The following is a 26,724-nucleotide window of genomic DNA, read 5'->3' on the forward strand; positions in this document are numbered from 1 at the left end:
CGTGTAGCGAGAGCGACGGAGTGGATATCGAAGGATGGCTAGCGCAGCCGAGGTAAACAGCCGAGTTAGGTGGCTTGATGAAATTCAAAAATTGATAAATGAGGGATAAAACCGAATTGGCGTGTGCAAGACGGGGCAAGAGATCATTGCGAGAGGTCTTTACCCTGCAGTGTACACAGAATAGTCGGGTCATGATAATGACATCGGATATTTCACCCCTGCATTGAGATATTTGAAAGTTGTTGGATATCTGGGAGATTTTGTCTGGTCCCAAAAGCAGTGTTTACTGGATCCTCTGGCAGTATTTTGCTTTGAGCAGGGCTGAATTTTAGTTCTGCCAGTAGTTATTGCAGATGGAATGCTGATGGACTGTAGGAAAAGCGTGGGGTGCTAGGTAGAATGTGCATATATATTCCTTTATGTTGGTATATATATTCCTTTATGTCCTTGGCACTAATAAATTGCATTTTGCAGGTATCAACATTTTCGTTACAGATTAGATTTTCCTGCTGGTATATGATGGTTCAAAAGCAATGTTTGGACTAGATTATTATTTACTACTGGTGCTGCAGTGTACCATTGATTCTGGGAATAAGACATTCGTTTGAACCATAAGCTTACTTATCTGTTTCTTGCCATTGTAAAGTGTGAATACAGCCACTTACAAATGTTTTTGAGCGTTAAACTTGTAGGAAAATTCCAATTTTTAGCACTGAGCAAGCAATTTATGCACATTTATAGCCATGGGTGTCGGCAGGGGGGTGCAAAAGGGGCACTTGCGCCCCTCAAGCCACAATATATATAGCACTGTCTTCCACCCAAGCCACACCAGTGCTCCCCCCCCCCCCTTCCCCAGCCGATATTCAACACGGTTTTGCACCCCCCAAGAAAAAATCCTGCTGACGCCCATGTAATTATAGCGGTCATAAGGGACTTGTCTGCTAAGCATTTTATTGTAAGGGTGAATGCATCAGGTGCAATAAAATTTCCTTCTTCAATCTCATGCCACAGAGGCTTTTGATGTGTGTCGGTACATCATGCATCACGCGCATGATGTGCATTGGCGTGCGTAGGGTTCCCCGGGGGGAAGGGGGGGGGGGGGAAGGCTCATCGCGGTGCACCCCCTCCCTATTAAGTCAATGTATTGGGCAGACTTTGCGTTCCCTCTTCTTAGGTGACTGGGGGGGGGGGGAGGGGGGGCGCCTCCCGCCCTCCCTCTGCGCACGCCTATGATGATGTGAAGGAAACAATTGGCAGCTGAAGCCTCAGGCAGCATCAGGAATAGTACATTATTGGTGGGAAATACCATGTGGGTATATGCTAAAAGTTCGTGGAATATAACAGGGACAGTGCAAAGTGATTTAGCCATTTAAAAAGCATGCTTTATATTATAAATGAAACTCGAGTTTCTATACATCGTTATGCCTATGATGGAAATAGAGCACGCAAGAGCTGTTGTCTCGTAACGCTTTGTATGTGAATGCTCCAGCAGTAAAAGCGTGGTCGCATCGCCGGTGTGAGACGCGGCAATGCCAGCGACGCTCGAACAGAGGCCATAACTGCAATAAACTGTGTTTGATAATATTTGTATGTGCAAGAAATTGCTGTAACAACGTTATAATAATCCGCCGGTTTTGTCACACGCTTCCATCGTTAGACGTTCGCTAGACCCAAAGCACCCAGACGATAGTACAACTGCGCCCTTCTGTCGTCATTCGTGCACAGTATGACAACGATATACTTGAAGGACGACGGGCAGGTCATGAAAACTTACACGGGTCATCACATGCGTCGTTCGTACCGTATGTCTTCATTTGCGTCGTAGAAACTTCGGTTTCAACTTGTTACAAGATCGCACCGTCTCGCCCACGAACGAATTATTTTTGCCGCTGCTAGACAGCGGTTAGTTAAGGCGCCGCTGCACAAAATAAAGTGAGGAAATAAGGATTACGTTCTCTGGGTTATGTGTCGCATTTTGCTTTCGTTTGCCTGCACTTAGTTGGGGACGCAAAAGCGCTGGCGCAGAGATTGAAATCCGGTAACGAACTTCCCGGAGCCATCCACCACGGTGCGTCTCACAGCCAGAATGTTGCTTCGAGACGTAAATCAGTGGATTGCTCGATCCACGCGTTAGAGACTAGAAAAACAATGAGAGGAACGCGCACACACGAGTGCACCACAACGGTCGTGCGTCGTCTGCTATGGGGGAAAGTTGTGGCGGCACCTGGCGGTACCTCCAGTCCCTACACGCCAATTTTTAGCTCCACACGCCTCCGTAGGGATCATAGAGTTTCCTACAATACTCACTAGAGGGAACTCTGGCGCTAGTGTCTATGGGAGCTGCAATGCATCGCGCTTCAGCCAGCATGGGAATCATGGGTAGTACACGGATTTGTCTAAACTTCGTTCTTTCGGCTCCGTTTGGCTCCGCGTCGCCTGCATCCGCTTTGTCGCAAAACGAAGTTCAGCAAAAATCAGCAGTTTCACTTCACCACTTTAAATTCTTTAGGCTCACCGATTCAAATCTGGTCACGAAGTTCACAACGATCCATTCTTTTATCCGAAAGAAAACCTGAACATAGCAATAAACAAAGCCACAAGTGCGTTCGAAGCCCACAAGCACGAAGACTAGGCAAATCCGTGTACTACCCATCATTCCCATGGTGGCTGAACGATCGCAGCGCCAGAGTTCCCTCTAGGTCATTTTAGGAAACTCTATGGTAGGGATGGCGCCGGTGAGCAGGTCGTAAGTTTATAGAGGAGGTCGTGGGCTAACATCGCTGTTGAGATGATGATGATCATGATCGCAACCGCACGCATCGCCGCCTGGCAATTGCTAAAACATGGCGTCTACGACGTATTTCCGGTAAAAAAAAACATGGCCTTCGAGATCCGTACATAAAAAAAATGCATGTTTTAGTTACAGCCTCCGAGATTCGCAACACCCTTTGCATATCTTGGAAGTCGCGGCCAAGTGTGCCAATTAACCGGGAAGTCGCAGACTGGCCGCACCAATTATCCGGTTAAATTTACATGTACAAATTTGGGACCGCGCAAATAATACAAATTATCCGGGATTCCCAATTAACCGAGTACAAATTACCGAGGTTTTACTGTACTGGAACACCTTCTCTGCCCATCTACACAAAGAATAAAAACCAGCGGAAAACACAGGACACAGTGAAAAGAAGTCGACGGGGCAAACTGGCACTTACAACTGAACAGAAAACCGCACTTGAAAGGCTTGTTTAAACCCACCTGCAACCATTTTGCACATGTGTGAGCAACCATGCTTTGCCTAAAATGAAAAATAATCGAAAAACTCAGCTAGCAATAATCGCGTTCAGAAAGATAATCTCTTTGTCAGATAGATGCACTGACGTGTCACTGACACAGTCATTACCCCTTTTCTTTATGTAAAAAGCCTCTAGAATTTCCCTTTCGTTCTTTTTCCCGCCCCTGCCCAAAACACTAGTGCTTTCAAAAGCAAGAGTACACCCTCACTGCCTGCAGTGGCTCGGCAGATGAGCACCGTCACTCATGGGAAGGGAGGCCCTGTGTTCCCTGAGGCGATCCTTAATACAACGGCCAGTTTGGCCGATGTATGCTTTGCCGCATGATAAAGGGATGTGATAGATCACACTTGTGGCGCAAGGCACAAACTTCGAAGCATGGTTTGTGCCACATGTAGCCCTTCTCTGCACATGCCGGTTGATACGCTCAGCTTTCGCGGGGCTGAGAGCACCAGGCGCAAGCCATGTTTATTGGCCACCTTCTTGATGTTGTGCGACAGCTTGTGCACAAATGGCATGACCACAAATTTACTTTTGTCGCTCAAAGAGGCAGAGGCAGTAGCTGCTTCTGCCCTGCGCGACCTTTTCTGCTCTTTGAGCAACTTCTCGGCTACCGCTCGCGTCACATCTTCTGGATACCCAGCCGACTTCAGCCGACTCGCTTGTTGCTCCACACTCGCCTGTATCGTATGAAAGCAACTCTTCTGCAATGCGTTCTTAACCCTTTGACACGCTATGTACACAATTGTGTACATCACTTGTTTTTGCCATTTGTAACGACTAGGGGCTAAGAGAGAGCAGATACATTGAGCTTTAAATGAAATGAACCTCCTGCATAATAAATTTGTCTTTATTTAACTTCATTTTGCAGTGTACTGTCGTATATGATCAGTTTGCTGAAGTCACTACGCAGTTCGACGAGACGTTTGACGTGCCCCTAACTGCGAGCCATGTCAAAAGTATAATTTTTCTTTGCTCCAAATGGACATACCTGAAAATGAATTGGCACTATATTTTTGGCTTAAGATTCCATTCTGTTAATGCAGAAACGGAGCATGAATGACATCACAATAAATAGATATTTAGTTACGATCGAATTACAATTAATTACTATAACACGCATAAATTAATGCATTATGACATTATTTTTGTTGCAATAGAATATCGAGTGCCTTGAAATAACGTTGTATCGATTTGATGCATTTACAGACAGTTCTTCATAGGTGCCGTCTGAAAGGGTTAAAACAAAGCGTTGATATGCCCCTCTTCGTTAGCTTTGAATGGCAGGAGCTGTACGGAAGGATATCCTTCCTAGAATGCGGTGCGTACGTCCAGCAAACATGCAAGTCAGCACGGAAACATAATTCTAAGTCTAAAAACCTAATCGATTCGCACTCGTATTTCATAAGTAAAATGAAGAGAGACAGCACGAGCACAAAAACACTTCAAAATGTATGTACCAACTAGCCCAGTCCAACGCCTTGGTATCTGCCCATCTACTCTCTTTCATATGCCTTAGCCTTTCTTCGAACCTCATTTTGCTCTGAGCTTCCCTCACCTCAGAACCTGCCCATCCCATATCGCCCTTTACAGCCTCATTTGTCGTCTTCCTGTGAGCGCCCAACGCGAAGTGTTCCACAGTCCTTTGTACCTCTGACCTCACACACACCACTGAGTTCTCAAAAGTAAGCCCCAGAACCATCACCCTTCCACAGACCTCAAAGCACCTCGTACCTATTGTATCACCACAACGCTCTGTGCTTCATTATTGCAGCATTCCTCTTTCCTTTTGCTGTGGAAGCTTTTTCCTGTACCTCCATGTACCTATCACCCTTATGTACCCATACTTCGAGGTGCTTGTATTCGCTTACCCCCGGCATTTCTTGGCCCTGTAGTAACGCCGCCTGATCATTGGGATAAGTGAACACCTTCAGTCCACATTTTGTTACACTAAATCCTAGTCCTAGAGCTGCACCTTCCCTTCCGCATATATCCGCCAGCCGCTGTATATCCTCTCGACTGTCAGCAAATAAGACAATATCATCAGCTCAAAATAAACCTGGAAACTTCTGCTCAACCATCACGCCGCCTTGTTTGTGTGACAGATTAAAACCAATGTTGCTACCTTCTAGCGCTTTTTCCATAATCACCATGTACAGCATGAATAACAGTGGGGACAAAGGACATCCCTGTCTCAGCCCCTTGCTAATCTCAACGTTCTCTTTGCTACTCATTCCTTCCCATTCTATGCAAACTGTATTTTCTCGGTATATCTCCCTCAAAAGCTGTATACAGTCGTCGCCTATACCCATTCCTTTAAATATATCCCATAAAATTTCCTGATTAATGTTGTCGTACGCCTCAGTGATGTCTAGAAAAGCCATGTACAAGAGCCTATTTTCTATTTTAGATATTTCTATACACTGAGTGAGAACAAACAGGTTATCGTCTAACCGCCTGTCGACTCGAAATCTATTCTGGAGTTCTCCCAATATATCGTTGTGTTCTGCCCACTTTTCTATTTTCATTTTTACTGCTTGCATCGCCAACCTGTATAGTACCGATGTAATGGTTAGTGGTCTATACGAGAGAATGTTATCCTTTTCTCCCTTGCCTTTATAGATTAAGTTCATTCTACTTTTTTGCCAATTGTCCGGTATTTGCCTATCTTGTAAGCATTTTTCTACTGCTTTCAACAGTGCTTCTTTAATGTTATGTCCTAGTTCGTTAACGTCCAAGAATCCAAGTGAGCGCTCGCCACCTAGCAGGCGAAACGAGTTCTCATATTGCAGTGCGCTGAGATCTGGGCAGCTGCATGCGTGGTTTTCAAATTCTTGCCATGGCGCTGCTCACAAGCCAAAAGGAAAGGAACTATGTCCAAAGATTTTTGCTTTGGACCTAAATGTGTGTAATCACGGTAGAAAGGAGGCAATGCATCGTTTCCTGAAAACGGCAGATGGCGCACAACGCAGAATGATGTGCATTAGAAACTTTCGCATGGAAAAAAAAAAAGTGACTGGTACTTTGCAGGTCTGTGCGAAACACTTCACTCATTTAAAACTGTTTGTAGCGCCACAGAAGACAGGGACATAGAAAGAAGGTACAAACGAGCGCCTCAACACACGTGTAAAAGAACAAAGAGGTTCTCTGGGGAAAGAAACCTCTTCGCACTTGTCCAACCATTGCAAATCATGTCATTGTAATCCTTGTTTTCAGTGACACTCATAGTGATAAACTTACACGTCAAGTCATGGAAGAGAGAGAAGAAATAATAGAGAAGGAAAGTCATGGAAGCATTCCTTATAAGTAGGTGTGGGAAAAAGTGTATCAGTCAACCATCGGTGGCGCTTACTGATAAAGAAATGTCTTTTTTGAATTGTGGTTAACTTGTATTCTGCTCATATGCCTCATGACTTGCTCCGTGCATGCCTTGTGATGATTATTTTTGCTTATATGTTTAGTCCCTTTCAAAAAATAGATCACTTGTGAGTAAGCGCTCATTAGTACCTTCTTTCTGTGTCCCCTATTTTGTGTGCGCTACAAAAACTTTTAAACATGAATTCATACCAAATTACCCGGCTATCAGTTTTACTTCCTCTCCATCTTCCTCTCCATGATATTTTCCTCTCTGGTGAATAGACTCATTTGTATTTGTGTGCTATTCTTAATCTCATGTTGGCTTCTCGAAGAGCAGAGTGTAGTTTTGTTTAAATTAGGGACGTATGCAGTAATTCCACACCTGCGCCAATGTGTGCCAAGTTGGATTTACTGCTCCATTCTGATAATCTTTGTAAATTGCGCAAAATCTGCGCCATAGTCTCTGGTTTTGTAGTAATCATAGCCGGGGTAACTCGGGAACTGTTTTTTGATATATGCTAGGTAGTACGTAATCGCAGATGCAGCGGCACCAGCCAGTGAGTCTTCCCGCCAGTCTCCGTCTTTGTTGTGCGCTCCGCTTTCTTGCCGCTTGGGGCGCTGCTCTCAGTGGCGCCCACAACACCCCCCTTTCTTAAGAGGGTTGAGTCCTACAGGTCCAGGTGTTCTGGTCTCCTGCTAACACGACCACTCCTTGTGGTGCTCCTGCCCTGCAGAGGTTGCAGGTGTCTTGCCGTGCGTCTTGTAAGTCCACTGTTGGGTTGTACGATGTAGGCCCTTGGTTGCGGTGCTGGCTGTGTCACCACGCCTTGTGATGCAGCTCCAGTGAATATGCGTGCAGCTGCACCCGGTGGTAAGCGCCCTCGACTCTGTGCCTTATGTCGGGTGTCATATGTTTCTTTTACTTGCGCTCTGTAGGCTTCGTTCCTTTTTCTGAACTCGCTGTCATTCCACTTCAGGGCTAGCATTCTTGGGGTGGTTGGTACTGTGGTGTTCAGGCGACAGCCCATTAGTAGTTCTGGTGAGAATCCTTCCGCGCCGGGTTGTAGGCAAGCAGGGCTTTGTTTACATTTGAGGACTTCCTCAGAAGCTGCTTTGCTGTCTGCACGGCCCTCTCTGCCATACCGTTGCTCTGCGCATGGTAAGGGCTTGAAGTCATGTGTGTGGCTCCCCAGCGATGTACTAGTTCCTTGAACTCTGTAGACGTGAACTGCAGGCCTGTGCGTATTGTCCTCGGAACAAGAAACTGTGCAAATATTGGTTCCAGGACTAGGACGATGTCTTTTGTAGTTGTTCTCTTCAGCTGCTCCAGCTCGGAAAATTGGGAGCAGTAGTCCGCTATTATGACATACAGTGAACTCCCGTTAAGACGAACTCGGTTAAGACAAATTCTCGCTTATGCCGAACAACACAGGACCGGTTGTTTGGTTCCCCATAGACTCAATGCAAAAAAAAATCGCTTAAGACGAACTGCCCAAGTGTACTCTTCTGTTAAGACGAACTCTCGCGGTGGTCAACAACGCTGGCGATTCTGCGAAACGAACACTGCAGTCTTGGTTGGGCATTCAGGCGACCGAGAAAAAGCACAAAAGAAAAAAAAAGCGCTTGGAAGCAAATCGCGACGGACGCGGAGGGCGCGAGATAAAGGAAAAAGAAGTCAGCGGATAAAGCCGGCATCCCCCTCACCCCCAGCCTGTGGGTGGGGGAGGTGCGGGCTTTATCGGCAAATAAAGCAACAAGAAGAGTAGGGGGACTTCCAACTTGGACCCCCAAGCCATTGTATTCCCCTCCCGTTCTTCAGTTTCCCAGCTGGAGTACAAAGGAGAACAGAAGAACACAAGAGCTTGGGGCCCCTCCGCCGTGGTCAGCGGGGCAAACGCAAGGGGAGTGGGGAAAAAAAAAAGAAAGCGACAACAGGAACAAAAATGGTCTGTGCATTACAATCGAGTACGAAACCGAAACCACGATCGCGGCGCACTCCCGTCAGAGAGGTCAGGTGCATTGTCATCGCCATCACACAATGGCGGCCGAGCACATGTATTATTCTAGGGACCGTACATGTATTTAGTGGTCAATTCGCGTTGGTTCACATAGGACCTGTGTGCGTTGTATCTGTTCCCAGTGAAGTGCAAATTGTGATCAGCCATTTTGATTATGGAAGCGCACGACAAGGGAAGGCTATTTTGCACAGTGAATATAGCTGCGTTGTGTCTTTTTCGTGACCGTGGGATATCTTCAGCTGCACGTCGATCAGGAAAAAGTTAGTACGGGCCGAAAACGGGAAAATACTGGACCTCGAAGAAAACCTTGCAGACTTTCTTAAGCAACTCAGCGTATAATGACTTTGTCAAGGCAACAGCACGCGACCGAGGCCAATCCAGAAGTGATCTTAGAGCCAGCAAAACAGGCTCACAGATGAAAACGACCTGCCAGGACAATAAATTTTGCATTCTTTGAAGGAAAATTGTGCTTCTCTCTCTCTCTCTTTTTGTAATCGTCAACATAGGAGCGTGGTACAGTTTTATCATTAAAATGTGGTAGCAGTATCTACATGAATTTTTTTTATTTTTGAACCCGCGAAATCAGGTGCTCGTACGATTCGTGTAAGTACTCTGCTTGAAGGCATAGTTTTTATCTAGATGAGCCAAATAAATGCTTTTTCTTGTCTTTTTACGCCATTGTAGGTCTACTCCATTCAGTGTTTTCAAGTAGCATATTTGGATGCACTTGGCATGTTACCATGTCTCTTTTTAGGGGCACTTCTGATAAGCCGAACTCCTGATAAGACGAACAGATGACCGCGGTCCCTTCGAGTTCGTCTTAACGGGAGTCTACTTACTCTTTCCTCTACAGCATGAAGAGATCGATGCCGACTGTGTCCCAAGGGTGTGCTGGCAATGAAGTTTGAAGCAGGGACAAGAGCTTGATTTGGGCGAGTTGGTTCATGCTGAATATCGTGCTGGATCAGTGTATTAGTACACCTTCTCTTCACTTATCCGATATAGAATATTCTTTTCTTAGTTAGCATAGTCATACATAGTATCACACGTGTTATCGCGCATGCACACGGAACCTGCACCATGTATAAAAGCGGCCGGAGCACCTTCAATAAAGTCTAGTTGAAAGTCAGCGCTCTTTCCTGTGTGTCGTTTTTTTCCTACTGATGTTGCGCTGTACCCACGATATTCAGTATTGAAGCAGGGGTTCGGTTCCTGGCTTCCTGTGCTCCTGGCGAGTTGGACATCTGTCCACGAAGTTTTCAATGTGCTTCCCTATGCTTGGCCACCATATGCTTTCTCTTGCCCTTGCTCGACACCTTGTTGTGCCCAAGTGGCCTGCATGAAATTTTTTCAGGACTTGTACCCTGATGTCTGGTGGGATGATTATTCTGTCAACTTTGAAGAGCAGACCGTTAACGAGAGAAATTTTGCTCACCACCTCGACATAGCGTTTCAGGTCAGGAGGCAGCTCATGCACAGTTGGTCAAAGCATAGTGCAGAAGGTTGCTACCCTGGAGAGTGTTTCGTCTGACTGGATGCTTGCCCTGATTCTGTCCAGCAGTTGGTTTGAAGCAGCGAGCCGTTCAAGCGCTAATTCTTCAAACTCGTGCACTGCAGCCTCGAGCTTTCTCTCACTTTCGTCGACTGGTTACCCTGATGAGTTTTGGAAAAGGAGATCAGCTGTGTACAGCTTGTTGCCAGGAGTGTGGGATACGGTGTAGTCGTAATCCAAAAGATGCCTCCTGAAACGCTGGAGGCGAGGACTTAGCTCATCGAGTTGTTTGGTCGTCAGTAGCGGTACTAGGGGCTTGTGATCAGTCCCCACGTGAAAGCTTGATCCTAACTGGTACTTGCGGAAATGTTCGCAAGCCCATGTGATCGCCAGAGCCTCCTTTTTGATTTGGGCATTTCATTGTTCAGTTGTGAGGGAGCGTGATGCATATGCCACAGGTAGGAGTCTCTGTTGTGACTGCTGTAGCAGTACAGCCCCAAGACCGTATGAGGAAGCGTCCACTGACACTGTATGAAGCAGCTGAGCATCATAGTGAGTGAGAATCGGTGTCTTGATTAAAGTTTGCTTGATTTTGTCAAAACTGCTGTTGTGCTGGACCCCAGTGACATTCAGCATCTTGGTGGAGCAAGTCTCTGAGAGGCTTCGTAAAGTCTGCTAGGTCTGGGAGAAACTTCACTAGATGGTTTGCAGAGCCCAACAAAGACGTAACTTCTGACACAACACGTGGTGGGTTGAGCTGGGTTATATCCTTGACTCTTTCTGGGTTGGCACTGATGCCTGTTGCAAATACAATGTTCCCTAGGAATGTCACTTCCGTTTGGCAAAAGGAGCACTTGTCGATGTTGAGGGTAACACCTGCATCTTCCAGCTTCCTCAGCGCCAGCCGTAGGTTGGTGTCATGTTCCTCAGTTGTCGTTCCTGAGACAATGATGTCGTCTTGCAGACAACTCACACCATCTTGACCTTCGAGCACGTGAAGCATCTCTTGTTGGTAGAACTCTCGTGCTGTGGAGATTCCAAAGGGAAGCCTCAGGAACTGGAGCCTCCTGACTGGTGTGATGAAGGTGGTGTATTCACGAGAGTCCTTGGCCTGAGGAAACGGCCACTACCCTGCTTGCGCGTCTAGGTGGCTGAAAATGGTTGCACCAGCTTGTTTTGCGAGACACTCGTCCACTGTAGGCATAAGCACACAGTCACATATTATTTGTTGATTCCGCTGGCCATAGTCAACGTAGATGCACAGCTCATTGTTCTTCTTACGTCCAACGACCATTGGGAAACACCATTCGGTTACATGCTCAATCTTCTGGACGACTCCCATGTCCTCCATCTTTTTTAGCTCCTTCTTCACCAGGGGTAGTAGTAGAAGTGGCTCGCGCCTAGGGTAGGTAACTGTGTATGGCTTGGCATCATTTTTGACTTTGATGCAGTGCTCAATCTTCATGAATCCAATCCCGGAAGTTAGGTTCGCTTAAGATGCCAAAAAGTCCAGCACATCCGTCGCTTGTGTGCGGGTTTCAGCTAACTCGAGAGGACGTTGCAGAATCTGAGTGATTCTATAGCTGGTCGACTAAGCAGCGCTTCTTTTAGTCCTTTGATGATGAAGACTGTGTCTTGGATTTCAGTGTTGCGCCAGGCGACTGTTGCGTCGATGTATCCAACAGTGGCTATCGCCATCTGACCTGGGCCTATCAATGGCTGCTGTTAGAGTGTACTAGAACTGGGGAGTGCCCGGAACGAACTTCGAAAAGTGAAGCCCAAACAGGGCCAATCCGTTCGTGGCGCTGCGATTGGTAGTCTGCAACGTGTCGTCGTTCTTCGGACTGCGTGTCCCTATCGCTGCTGTCCTTGCTGCACTAATCTCTTCAGCATTCAGTCTACACAACCCGCAAGTAAATAATGTAAAACTATGAGGTCTGGAAAAGTGTTAGAGGGTAGTAAGCGTTGCGCGCGGCTCCGCCGAAGTGGTGCAGCAGTAGAATACCCTTTCCCACTCAAAAGGCCCGGGTTTGAATCGCAGCTGTGGATAGCAGGTTTTTATTCTTAATGTCACCTTTTATAGCTGCATTGGTTTAGCCTTTCGTTCTTTAAAACTAGCTTGAGTTGCTACGTGTTGCTTCAAGAAGTAACGCAAAATGTGAAGTAATATAGAATAAATTTAACAGTGAGGGTAGTTATTTGCAGCGCCACCACCCGGGATTGAACAAAAACGTAAAGTATGGCCTCCGAGATTTTTGCGAATACGTGAGTTGAAACGAGATTTCACATTTTACGTTACTTTTTCTAGCAATACGTAGCAACAGAAGCTAGTTTTAAGAAACGAAGGAAAACCAAGACAGCTATAAAAGCTGACTCTAAGAATAAGAACCCACCATCTACAGTTGCGATTCGAACTCGGGCCTTTTGAGTGGGAAGCGGGCATTCTACCCCCGCACCACTTTGGCGGAGCCGCGCGCAACTCTTAAATGACGACACATTGCAGACTACCGATCGCAGTGCCGCAAGCGGATTGACCCTGTTTTGGCTTCACTTTCTATACATTGGTGCTGGAGCCGTTCCGAGCACTCCCCTGTTCTAGTACACTCTACTGTTGTGTTGCCTTGATGGGTCCCATGATGTTGCTGTCGTACTGGTCATGTGTGATTGCAGCCACATCCGTGCCGGTGTTGACCTTGAAAGTGAAAGGCGACTTGTTCAGAGTGGCTGTAATCCGCCACGGGGCATATGCTCCCACAGTCATTTCACATAAATATAGCTCTTCCAGGCCTTTTGGTCGTTCTTGGGAGCTCGAGATACCCTCCTTCGGCTTTGACAGGCACACGCAGGCATAGTGGCCTTTTTTCCCACAATGGTTGCATGTCTTTTTTGCCGCGGGGCTCTGTGTCTTCGTGTGGTCACGCACACCGCCACACCACTTGCAGCGTTCGTCTCCCTTCTTGCCCATGCGTTGTGGGCGTGACCTTGATGGGGCTTTCGCTTCGTTTCGTCAATTTTTTGAGTTCGCCTGGCTGTGCAGTTCTCCCACGTCGAGAGTCGACTGTTCGATGGAGCGGATTTCCTTGTGTTGCAGCTTCACGCGCTCCGAGTTGTGGGCTGCTGTGGTCGCCTTCTCTACAGTGAGTTCAGCATCAAGTTGCAGCCTCTCACTGAGTTTCACGTCTCGTAAGCCTACCACAACCCTGTCCGGAATCAATTTGTCTTTGAGAGTACCATAATCGCATCTTTCCGCCATCTTGAACAACTCGGTCCTGAACGTATCGACGTTTTCGTGCGGCTCTTGTTTCTGAGAGTTGAACCGCGCTCTCTCATAGATTACATGAACAGGAAATGCTTTTTGAAAGCACTCACCACGGCGGCGTATGATGACATATGTTCGTCGGCCAATTTCAAGGCAATGAGCACGTCTTCCGCTTCTTCACTCATGGCGTGGAGTAAGGTGTTAATTTGCGTCGTCTCATCCTGGCCCGTCGGACTGGAGATGAGACGGTAGCGTTCCCACCTGCGATGCCATCGTGTCCAATATTCGGGCTTGCGGAAATCAGTCTTTGTCGACAGTTTCACGGCGAGCGGGTTGAACACCATTCTCAGAGTGCTGCCCGCGTGCACTGCGTCTCCGTCGTGAGCATCTGGCATGAGGCCGGTTCGGTGTGCGTCCATTTACGTTCGGCTCGCTGTCCTGAAGGGCATCATCATGCTGCGTTGATTATCCCTCCACTGGAACCATGTGGTAATCGTAGCCAGGGTAACTGAGGAACTGTTTTTAGGGGCGAACTCCTTATGCCGTGGGTCTGTCCATCCTCTGTTTGTTTGTTTGTAGTAGCCATCTCTAGTTCGTGAGAAGCGCGCATTCTGGTATGCAGTTGAAGAAGAAGACTACGTTGACGAGTGAGACTCTCGTGCGTGTTTGCCTGTGTGGCGTTCTTTCTTCTTTACTACGTCTCGTGTTTTCAACGATGCCCGAAGACAACATTTCAGAAGTAACGCGCAATGCTGAAAGAATTTCAACGTCTAGACCAACATCGACTACCCACGTTGATGCAGCGGTACCTCTGAGCCCTGCAAGAAGACGTTGACTCTACCAACGAGTTTACCATTGCCCTCCTCAACGTTCGATCTTTGCATGCCTACGTAGACGATGTGGAACGGGACCCCATACTTACTGCGGTGGACGTTCTCTGTCTTACCGAGACGTGGAACACCAAAAGACCGTATATCAAAGGATACGTTCCAGTCGTGTGCATCGATGATGCAGAGCGTCCTGCAGGTGGTGTGGCCGTATACGTCAAACAAACAGAAAAGGCACAAGATCTGAAACTACTACCAACGACACAGAGCCACAACATTGAATATGCTGCCATTGATTTTGACGGATGCATCATCATGACCATGTACCTTGCACCCAATTTGTCGAGTGGGAATATCAAGACATTCATTGACACAGCATTGTGTAATTATGACAAGTACAAGAATAGACCATTTGTGTTAGTTGGTGACCTGAATGTCGATATTACCGAAAAGAACAATGAGTGATGAATACAACATATGGGAGCCAAATATGCTCTCACGTGCACGTCTTTTGATCATATGAAATCAAAGACCATCCGAGGGACGTGTATAGACCTGGTATTTTCAAATTTCCAATTGCAACCCGTACAGGAACCGCTATCCCTTCATTTCACGGACCAAAAAGCCGTGATAATGAAGGGACAACGCAAGCCAAGCACCATCTAATTCAGAAAAATAAAAGTTTGACGTTTGTAATATACGCACGGTGTTTCTCATTCTTTATATGATGATTGATGGGGCGTTACACGGAAGATTCACGGTTTACCGATGATTCCCTCCGGAGCTTTGCCCCACTCATCATCATTCACCACGTGGATATGCTGTGACTTTTTTTTGGATACATGCTAGGTAGTATGTAATCACAGACGCAGCGGCGCCGGCCAGTGAGTCTTCCCGCCAGTCTCCGTCTTTGTCGTGCGCCCCGCTTTCTTGTCGCTTGGGGCGCTTAACCTTTCTTCTTTCGGCTCCTTTTGGCTCCACGTCGCCTGCATCCGCTTTGTCTCAAAACGAAGTTCAGCAAAAGTGAGCAGTTCCACTTCACCACTTTAACCTTTTTAGGCTCGCCAATTCAAATCTGGTTAAGAAGTTCACAAGGGTCTATTCTTTTATCCGAAACGAACACCGAAACACAGCAATAAACAAAGCCACAAGTGCGTTCGAAGTCGTAAGCACAAAGATTAGGCAAATCCGTGTACTACCCATCATTCCCATGGTGGCTGAACGATCGCAGCGCCAGAGTTCCCTCTAGGTAATTGTAGGAAACTCTATGGCGCCCACAAGAGGTTTAACAGTGACTATCTTCGGCAGTCGCACTGCCGGCATGTCAAAACATGCGAAGCCTGACCTTAGCGTAATTGTTCGTCTGTCACAACCACAGACGGACAATTACTCTGCAGACTAAACAGTGCTCTCACATGCATCCCAATTTAGCCACTACACCATGCATGATGCCGACGCATCTTCTGTTGTGCAAGTCGGTTCGACAGCAAAACGTGCTCTCCACAGAGGCTCGTGACTTCTAGACCAATCGGTGGTAATCAAGTGTGGCAGTGATTCATCGTCTGACATCTTCTGCTCCAGAAACGCTGCTGGTAACTCGCTGCAAGCGCCACACGGCATGTAATTAAGGCAATATTCAGTAATAACTACACACGTGCCTCAAAGATGTCTGTCACTTCTGTTTCTTCACATTTCGGAATTAAATCTTGGAAAAGTAGTAATAGATATGTGGAACAATGCATGTTTGTAAAAACCAGCGTGAACAGGACGGAGCACAAGATGGGAAGAACTCAGTACGCTTTTCTCGCACCGATATTTACAAACATGCATAGTTTCCATCTCGCCCACCTCTCTACGTTACTGCAATACGGAATATCGCATTTCTTCAGCTTTGAGTCCATAGAAGAGCACGTAAACGGTGAAAATGCACTGACACTTCTCAAAGATACTTTCTCCATGGATGTTCATGCAAAAGAGCTTCGTAGTTCCTTCCACCAACACATCCAGGTGTGTACATATCATGCATGCGGTAATACCCCCGAGAAGGCCCTTTCAAACTCCTGAGTATGAGGGTACAGATCTAAATGTTTTGCTCGCTTTTTTTAAAACGCTATCTCAATAATAAATGTTTGCCCCGTGCTCGGAGCAGCCGCAATTTTGTTTTAACCCTTCGAGGGTATAATTTTTTTGCGAAATGCGACCCGCTAGGGTCGAGTTTTTTATTGCTGATTTAAATTCTTCAGGTGAATCTATTTCAGAAAAATATTGTCGTAATGTTTTTATGGTGGCCATAAAGTACCAAAAGATCAGTTTGTGTTGTTACACATGCATGGTTTATTCATGAGTAACTGCAAGATAAATTCTAAAAAAAGCTTATATGGCTGTTAAAAAATTATTCGTTGCAATAACCGTCGGCATAAATCACAGATGTATGAAAATAAGTGCATGAAGTGGAAACACGGAGGAAGAATAGTCACCTTTGACCAAGTCAGCATTGTCTTGCCGCGCACACTTTTGAGATGCTTGCTCATCAACATTTGAGCCTGAACTCATAACTAACTCCTCGTAGACGGACTTACATCCAATGAATCAGATATTCGGCAGTCGAGCGGCAAGTCGGAGGAATCGCTGCTGGACTCACTTGCAGCAGAGAAACCCGCGCACACTCTCATAGCACAAGCAAACTGCGCGGTTGAGTGCATTGAAGAAAACTGTAGGGTTGTGGGCGCGTCCGGAAAGCAAAAACAAGTCAGAAACCTATAATAATCTTTCGTATTATCGCCAGTGAGACGGAAGCGAGCATCAGTAATAACACTAGAATGTGCTGTGACACATGTATAAAAGCCGCCACATTCCGCTGCTGATCAGTATTGCGATTACCGACGACCGATGATTGTGCTCGAGGCTATCGTTGCACTGAGCGTATCAGTTCTTTTATTTTTCTGGGCACAAGTTCACTCAATAAAGTGTTTTATCCTCACCTGCTGGAGTTCTGCTTGCTTCACCGTCACAGCCACGTGACACTACGCCTATGACCTGAACAGCAGTGGGACAGCAGGACAAGGCAGTAGAAAAATAGAGATCATGTTTTATGTAAAAAAAGTGACTAGATCATGATAATTTGTAGTTCGCTTTTGGAATCATTTTTGAGGGTATTTGTCAGCATGCCCTAAACACTTGCACCAATTATTCGCATAGAGCAGCTGGTTACCAAGGCCTGCACATAGTGTGCACAGTCGCACTGTTCTGTGAGCTGCCCCGACGCGCAACAGAGACCACGTGGTCATACGAACACTTTGGTGCTAGCAGACCATGCGTACAGTAATGGCTCTCTTCCATGGCACTGCATTGAAGGAATCTATCGAACTGCATTCCAGCACAGCAACAAGTGTCTTGTTTTTCCCCAGGTGGACTTCCAGATTGGCTCTGCAATGTCAGCTATGATCCTGCCCTTCAAGACCTTCTCAAGTGAGTTCTGGTGTTTTAAGCCATATTGACGTGAACAGCGCGTGTAATACACAAGGACGAAGAAACGACGAGGACTAGCGCGGACTAGCGTCCTCGTCGTTTCTTCGTCCTTGTGTATTACACGCGCTGTTCACGTCAATATGGAATACCAACTAGCCCGGTCACACACCTTGCTTCAGTTTTAAGCCAGTTTGCATGTAATGTGAACACCCTAGCCAGCTGGACTTCTTCTGTGGGCAACTTGCTAACCTTAAGGCAGCTTTGTGGAGCTGTAAATTTACTTCTTAGTGGTCACACCCACAACGTGTACCACTTGCTGCATAGCTGCACAAGTGGTAAAGGGCTGACTTGTGGCCTTCTAGGTACGACACATGCTGAGAGCTTAGCGCAGATACCTATGAAAACGTGACAAGACAGCGGGAAACACACACTCGGGCTCGTTGTGTGTTCCCCTTCGTCTTGTCCCGTCTTCATAAGTGTCTGCGCTAAACTCTCTGGTGAACATTGTCTTTTGCCCTGCAGCCAGTTTCTCACCAGGGTACAGGAGCAGCATTTATTAGCAGCAGGTCTTAATACTCATATTGTGAGCTGTCCCATTGCAGTTAGACCACGAAACAATTTTAAATTACCGTTGGCTAGCCGTGCCATGTTACTGAAAAACTGAATGGGTGCATGCAGGAGCTGTCTTTTATTTCAAATAGCTTGCAACTCCCGGGCTATTTTTAAGAGGCCACTGGCTTTTCTTGCATCTGTCATTGGCAGTGAGAGAGCAGTGTTGCAGGGTAACCATTTTAGGTGCATTTTTTTCTTTGATATTGTTCTATTACAGTATTTAATATGGAAGAGCAGTGTCAAGGAAGACTACATCATTTGGAGGCTGGTATGCTCCTGGCCCTCTCGTCCGTGCTTGGACAGTCTCAGTTGTTAATCCTAAAATAACTATTGTTTTGCTTAAGCAAAATGCTCAATATCATAACCTTTAAAGCGACACTAAAGGCAAATATTACTTCAACATGTGTTGTTGAAATAACGTTCCAGAATCCTCGTAGTGCTTCTTCACTGTCAGGGAAAGGCATAATTTTAAAGATAATCACTTTTTAGTCGTTTGCATATTGTTAGCGCAATTCAAACTGCCCGCCTCCGAGAAGGGCCCCATGACGTAGCATTTGCCATGCCCACCCTTTACTGCCAGTGCAGCAGAACTCAGCTCAGTGAAAACAGAGCTTTCGAACCAGCTGCGTCATTCTCAAGGGAATGTCAACAAGTTATTTTTGTCATGAATGAAACTGAAATACACAAGTTGCATTTCATTCTGTCGCGTGATGTACTGTAACATTCTTTTTTATCATGGGTAGTTTGAGTACTAGCAATTAATTTGTACCGAGGGCTTATGTCATCGAGCTATAGTACCCGATTGTCCTGCTGGTGGCACAAGTTGTGTCCTATGTTTACCTTCATTTCTCAATTGCTGAAGCGCTGCTGTGCATAATATTGACATTTGAGGAAGGAAGGAAGGAAAGGGAGAAAGCAGGAAGGTTAACCAGAGAAACTACTGGTTGGCTGAGATGTTCTTACAGATTGCCAAGTGGGTGCCTGCTTGTTCTGAAAGAACATCTGGAAAGTTTCAAACCATGCTGGGATTACACTGCATGAAGGGCAACTGAAAAATTGACGTAAATATTGTTACATGAAGGTATACAGAGGCAGACAGCATATGTGCAATGTATTTACACTGAAGGTACTGTCGGCTGCAAAGTTTCCAGGATCTGCAGCATGTGGCGGAGCGATGGAAAACTGCATTGCTGCGCCGCATGTGACACAGCATGGTGTCGAGGCTATCGGCAGTGGCCTCCGCAGTTAACTCCACTAACATGCTGTTGCCGGAGCTCCGACATGCGCTGCATATCCCACAAACTTTTGCCGCCAATAGTACACATCCTTGTCTAGCACAGTTGAGATTGTTCATTCATCATAAAAAGACAAATCTTTAGTTTGCCATAATCACAAGACCAGCTTTATGATTGCTTTGTCATGGCTGTTTAAGATGGCAGCATGTAGTAAAGTGACTGTGAAATGTTCCCAGTAAAAATTAGGTGGCACCAATATCATGGTGTAGCAGTGTCTTGCAGTCTGCATAGTGTTAGTCATCACCCTGATGACTAACAATGTGCATTACATAAAATGTAATGTATGATATGCATTTGCCTGTATTGAAAGTAGTGTGGAAGGAACTGTGGTGCCAATTTTTGCAGCAATTTTAATTACCACCTTATTTGATGGCCGTCACACATGTGTTGCATTTATGTAAAAGAAACCACCAACATACAGAGTACATGACATACTAACTTATTTCTTGCAGAAGTTGCTGTGACCATTAAAAGGATGTCACCCTGACAAGCTTGGCAACCATAGCACACCAATATTTGCATTGAAATGCTGGTGCCATGCTGATAGTGAGCACCACATTTTTTTTGTTGTTGGCATAGGTCGGCAAACTCACTCAGACTCAGATCGAGCCGTGAGCCTGAGTCTGAGGGAGTCCAGCTGAGGAAAGATTTAGTGAGTCTGAGTCTGAGTGAGTCCAGTTGAGAAAAATTTTGGTAAGTCTGAGTCCAAGTGAGTCCGGTTGAGGAAACTTTGGTGAGTCTGAGTCCGAGTGAGCCCTAAGCACAAAACATATTTGTTGAGTGAGTCTGAGTTAGCTCCGCCGTTTATTGCCGACCTATCATCCTATCTACTCAGCTTCAGCATTACTATCAGACTTACATCGGCTTTCGCTTATACTCGAGTCTATTCCCACATATCTCAGCGCACTAGTGTTCGTGCTAGTGATGCAGAACTATCGATGGCACTATCGATACTATCGATAGTTGAGTCACTATCGAACTATCGATAGTAAAGAATACTATCGATAGCGCTATCGATAGTAAAATATTCGATGGCACTATCGATAGTATAAAACCAACAGCACGAACTCATTGCAGAATAAACTTGGATCCCCGCGCGCGCGGTACATAGGAGAGCCGGAGGAGCAGGCTGAAGGGCAAGAAAGTTGACATGCTTGTGTTCTTCACCAGAGTGCTTTGCTGACACATGGTCATAAAGTAAAACTCTTCAGCTCTAGCGGAAAGGAAGCCGTTACATGTGATGGAACTGCGCGGCTTCAAACTTGTGTTGCATTTTATGATTTCAGAATAAAAAAAATATGAAGAACTAACTTTGTTAATTGTAAGGTGTAACTGGTAGCTTTTGGATATGACTTCCTTGATGGACATATTCTGCCCTTTTCGCTACGGAAATAACTTATTTCTCTCACCAAAAATTGTTCATAAATTAAGCGAAGCTGATAGTAGGCTATCGAAAATATTTTGACAATATGGCTGGCCAGCAACAGCATAATTATTCACACCACTATCGATAGTATTGTCGTGTTGTGGCGGTAAAGAATGCTGCAACAAGACTGGGAAATATGGAGCTCTTTATTTGGGCGATCTTGTGACCAGAAAATCAAAACTCAAAATACAAGCGATACAGGCTGCGCACTGATAGCGGCGAGAACAGTCGTCGGCCGTCGAGTAATCTGATCACCGGTGGAAAGCGTAGTCTTTTATACATCAGTCATTGAACCTTACAGCGTTATCGCTGGTGCTCGCGTAAGCTCTCGAATAAATTTGACTATTCGCGTCCGGCGCGTAACCTGAACAGAACGATCTCAAACAATCGTGAAGCTTCTCAAACATTACGGCGCGGCCTGCGTCAAACGTTGCTAACAGTTTTTCTGGGTGAAACCCGAATACATCAAAACAATGCAATAAACAGGCGTGGCAGTAATATCGCTAGTAATATTTACCATGGTACTACCGATTGCACTATCGATAGTTTGTCGATAGTAGTACTATCGATAGTTTGTCTGCACTATCGATAGTTTCAAAAAAACTATCGATATTATCGATGGTCAATTTACCGATAGTTCTGCATCACTAGTTCATGCGCCACCTCAATATTTATTGATCAGAGGCTTGAGTTGAGGGGGGGATGGGAGGGAGGTGCCATGATGTCCTGCCACAAGCTGTTTTGCGGGAAGTTCTTGATAAAGATATCTCGTGTGAGTCATGTATTTCATAAAAATGTCCTTACTGGATTGAAACCACTGATAACTCGTATTTGAATGAACAAGATCAAAATGCATATCGTAGAGCACCGATTATGTGAGAAATTGGCACTAAAAAGCGTTGATACCATCATCGAAAAAGTGAATTTTACGCTAACGGACTCATGTGTCGACTCACTCAGACTCAGATCAAGCCGTGAGTCTGAGTCTGAGGGAGTACGGCTAAGTAATATTTTGGTGAGTCTGAGTCGGAGTAAGTCCGGTTAAGAAAAATTTTGGTGACTCTGAGTCCAAGTGAGTTTGGTTGAGGAAAATTTTGGTGAGTCTTGAGTTCAAGTGAGCCCTAAGCGCAAAATACACTATTTGAGTGAGTCTGAGTGAGCTCCGCTTTTCTTGTGGATCTATGGTTGTGGCATAGTCGGATGGGGTGTCCATAGAGCCGAGAAAATTCCTACCGTAAAATCCCGAGCAAGCGCCCCTCCTACGGTGAAAGATAATCAGACAAGATTTTCAGGGGGGGGAGCTTGCTCAGTCACGGACCAAAATTCAAGATGGCGGCCAAAGAGCCTCTGAGAAGAATGCACAACTGTGTTTCTAATGAAATGCTTTATTGAATATGCATGCATTCACGGTTTTTACTGAACCAGAGGGAATCCTCGTGTGAAATTTCATGTGTAATGACGAGGGGGGAAGACATTCTTCAAATGTTCAGACAATTTTTGACAACTGAGAATGTAACCCTGAGGCACCACACCGTAAAAGTACTAAGAAATCATGTGCATATCTAAAGATTCTCAGAACTTGGGTTCCTAGGAACCGCTGCTGCAGGATTCTGTAGTGGAGAGCAGGATGAAAAAAAATTGCGGGAAGGGAGGACGGGTGCTTGCTCGATCATTGGTGCACATTTGAAATCTCCCAAAAGGGGGAAGGGTCGCTTGCTCAGGATTTTATGGTAGTCAGGGGCAACTCATTTTGCTTGATTGTTGATGTTTTTGGAATCAGTAGCTTGGGCCTGCGTTTGTTGTGCCTCATAAATTGTTTTCATTTCACTTCTTTGGTGTGATGTTAACTCTCTGTGGTCTGTTGTCGGCCCCCACCTGACAATGCAACACAGCTGCAGCGGTTCGTCGTCGAGTGCTTCTTGTAAAATTCTTTTGTGGTTGATTCACGTGTGCGTTTTCTTACTGCACTATCTCTATGCACCATCGCAAGAGTAGTGTTTTATTACTTGAGCTTTGCTTTCTTTAGTTTTGGACTGTAATGGACGGAAGGTGGGTAAAGGTTTCGAGCTCCAAAGGGTTAATAGGTCTAGGGTCTAGCCCCAAACTAGTGTTGCGGGCGTTTGATTTGCATTGACAAGTGGATTTCTTGTGCTGTCTCTAATGTAGCCGATTACCAGAACTTGTAAGGAAGCAGTGATGGAGAAAGAAAGCCCTTGATACCTTGCAGGACACACGAGCATCAGCAGGATGAGAAAGAAGATTCGTCACAAAGCGAAGAATCGGGCGTAGATTCGCCACCAGACAACTCATCCAATGGGGAGAGCTTGCTAAATGAGGAAAGACGAGCCAAGCTTCGGTGCCACAAAGTGCGCAGAAGAAAGACAGTTGAGGCAACTGAGCAGCCTATTCCTGAAGGAAAGAGGTATGCTGCATATATATCACCTTGACAGGACAAAGGCTAGTCAGCTTTGATTAGCTCAATGCATCCCACAACATAATTATATTCACTACATTTTCTGTTGCTCTGATATACTATGGGTTGCGTGCTCTGCGTTATTACATAACCTTCTAAGCGACACATTTTCGTCTTAATCTCAACTGAAATGTCAGTTTCTGTTGTCCGCCCCCGCCCGACAACGCAACACGGCTGCAGTCGTTCGTCATAGGGTGCCTCTCAAGTCTGTACTGCCATCTGCTTGTTCTTGAGTACCTGCCAACTCTCCTAATGTTCCTCGTTAGGTTTACAAATTCATGCTGAATCTTATGATTTTAGCAACGTTTCTTGAAGTTTGCGAAAAGGTTTTGCCTGCCAGTCATAACTTGAATGTTGTCTGATTGTGAAAGAACATTAGAGGGGTGCCTCCTTTAACTGTTTAACCAAGTTTCACCTTTCTGTGGAAATGGTGTCTAACTCACCAAGTGAAATGGAATTGCACTATTTGCCACATAATATTTGTTTATTTCCACGCGCACTTATTCCTTTTATTTTTGATGTGACTGGGTTTTACCCAAGGAACTGTTACCACTGCTCGTCGCAGGCTGCGCCGCATTGCTTAGGAACTATGCAATTGTTTCAGGCTGTTTGGTAAATATTACGCAGAGAACGTGGGTAACCGAGTTTCTTCTAGCGCTAATGCAAGCTCTGGGATAACGCTGGAAGGTTCCATAAAGAACGTATACAAGCGGACGCATTTCACGGACGAGGACATTATTGACGGCCAACAACTGTGATCGGTGCTATCAGTCTATTGCTTGTACTTTGACTTTTCATTTCCTGGGCACAAGTTTGCCGAATAAAAAGTTTCGTCTTTAACAGCCCGACTGCTGCCTTCTTTACCGTCACTACCACGTGACAATATTAGGCTGCGCCACGGAATGTAAATGTCGTATGCATGTGTGGTTTCTGCATCAACAAAAGGGAGCAGGTACAGTGAATGTCAGCTGTACTGAAATACCCCTGCATGGAGCTTTTGCACTGTTTGGGCGGCACAGTCAACGCAGGATCTTTCTTTGACGGCACCACTGTTTATTATGTTAGCAGCTGCAAATATCTACGCAAAAGTTTATTTGCAGGTTGCAGAGAAAAATTGCAGGGGGAAATGGTACTCTTGCCGTAGTGCTTTTTCCCACTTTGAAGCCTGCTTCATGCAAACGTATCAGACAGGCTACTGAGTGGCATGGTTAGGCGTTTGCTTGGATGGTGTAGGCTGTAGGGCTTGAAACATAGTCAAAGGAGTCATCATGTTGATGGCATGACTTGCAATGTGTATCTAAAGCTCGTGGTTTACCATTAGAAGGTGTGCCATGTGAGCCACTCTTCATTCTAACTGCATCTTTATTGTGCAGCAGAAGCGCTTTGTAATGTCACATTGAGCAACCATTTTCTCTCCTCAATGGACTAAATGCAGCCTCTGTAAATTTGCTTGTGTGGCGATTCAAAAAGCCTTTTCAGATATTTTGCAGTTCCTGCAGAGTGTGACAGATAAGTTAATGCATACTTTACTTATAATGCACCTGGAAGTTGTGAAGGGCCACCTAGGGAGTGTTCTCCTGAAAGATATTTTCACATTGGCATAGTGTGGGAGGAGTTGGAGGAGCTTTCCAGTCACCATTCAGCCTCACAGCCAGTGTACTATCTTCCTGTTGCCTTGACTAGCAACTGCTAGTGGCATTCCTTCACCAATATCTCCCGTGTACTGAAGCTAAGGAACTGCATCACATTCATGTGCAGAGCATTGCCTTTTTTTTCTGCCAGGCACACTTCCAGGGGAGGCATTCCATGCCTTATGATCTACTAAAGTCAGGTGCTGTAGTCTATGACGCTGCAGGCAGTGCGTTTACAGAGGCATTGTGTGTGGCCTCAACTCTCTAGCGGGAGCTGGGGTTTGTTGGAAGGAACGGCACACTGGCTTTTCTTTGGAATTTCAGTGGTTTCTGCACAGTTTATTTATTTATTTAAATTTATTTATTGCATAAACCCGCATTTGCTCCAAAAGCATCATAACCGGGGTCGGGTCGGAATGTACACATAATTTGCACATTTCCAAACGCAAATATAAAACACAGTGTCACACAAAGCGAACAAGGCTAGGTAAGCAAGAAAACAAAAGATCACTAGTATCCAGTCATCATACACATATCGTGCTTTGATACCCTGCAGACAGGATTGTCTTCTGTGTAATACATTTACTCTTTGCAATGCCCTAGCCTGGCAGCGAGTAGGTGTTATAATTGCTCGCAAGTTGCACTCTACAGCATGCCCACTTGACTGTGGCACAGGCGCTTCCGGTTTCTGTTGGGCATTGCCGGGGAAGAGCGCTTCTGTGTGGACCCCAAGCCCCATCGCAGCCTTCTGGCCTTTGACTGCCTGCCCTTCAACGAGCTGGCGGTGTTTCCTCGGGGCTGGCGATGTGACACCACACCGTTGGAGGCACGGTGAGCTTCACTGAACTTTCTCACGCCACATGTGGTGGCCTTTCATTAAGGGGTCAGGCTCATTTGATGGTGCTGCAGCTGTATAAATAAAAGTCAGAGTGGGCATGTTGGTACAGACCCATTATGAAACGCTCTGAATGAATGCAACAAAGAAAAGGACAAGATGGTAAAAGTGCATGCTTTCAGCAATGAACATTTATTCATCAAGAAAGTTAAATATTAACTGTCATTCATCACACGCATGCACATAGACTGACTGCTGAAATAAACAAACAAAAGCAGATATGAAGTATAGTTGGGCGCGGCTTAGACGGCATGTCCTCCTCATAGGTGGATGACTATGCGACTGCACGAACAAGCATGCACTCTAGACTGACATGATGAGCCGGACAGCTCCACCATCTGGCTCATGACTGGGACTGCTCCTTTAGTTGCGGAGGCAATCGGCGGTCATGCTTTAGTCACCTAGCCGGGCCTCTCCTGCCTTCTTAAGTTGTATCCAACTATAGACGCATGCTGGCATTGCATGTTGCCATCTTGATGCCTACAGTGGCACGCATGTATCAGTTCTTTTTTTGATGGTGCAGTGGACGGAGAGCTAATGCATGTTTTTCCCGACTTTGCAATTTCTTCAGCCTCGACGATTTCCTTTGTTATCTTTCTATGGCCTCTGCTGCTGACGATGATGATGTATCCACTCAGAAGTGGCGTACACTTGCAGTTCCTGTTAAGTTTTGTCCCC

At 45.9% G+C, this 26,724-nt stretch overlaps 1 protein-coding gene across 3 annotated transcripts in view; it reads left to right on the forward strand.

Annotated features, from left to right (window-relative positions):
* Positions 1-26,724, forward strand: part of LOC119374555 (nuclear exosome regulator NRDE2) — a 308,639-nt gene that overhangs the window by 15,873 nt on the left and 266,042 nt on the right. For 2 of the 3 annotated variants that reach the window (XM_037644704.2, XM_037644702.2), the window contains exons 2-4: positions 17,654-17,714; positions 23,275-23,469; positions 25,827-25,982. In XM_037644704.2, coding sequence (XP_037500632.1) covers positions 17,654-17,714; positions 23,275-23,469; positions 25,827-25,982 — 412 coding nt within the window. The remainder of the gene's footprint in view (positions 1-17,653; positions 17,715-23,274; positions 23,470-25,826; positions 25,983-26,724) is intronic. The other variant, XM_037644707.2, reaches the window with a different exon arrangement.

Source organism: Rhipicephalus sanguineus, chromosome 11 (genome assembly GCF_013339695.2).
Source record: "Rhipicephalus sanguineus isolate Rsan-2018 chromosome 11, BIME_Rsan_1.4, whole genome shotgun sequence".
Lineage (NCBI taxonomy): Eukaryota > Metazoa > Arthropoda > Arachnida > Ixodida > Ixodidae > Rhipicephalus > Rhipicephalus sanguineus.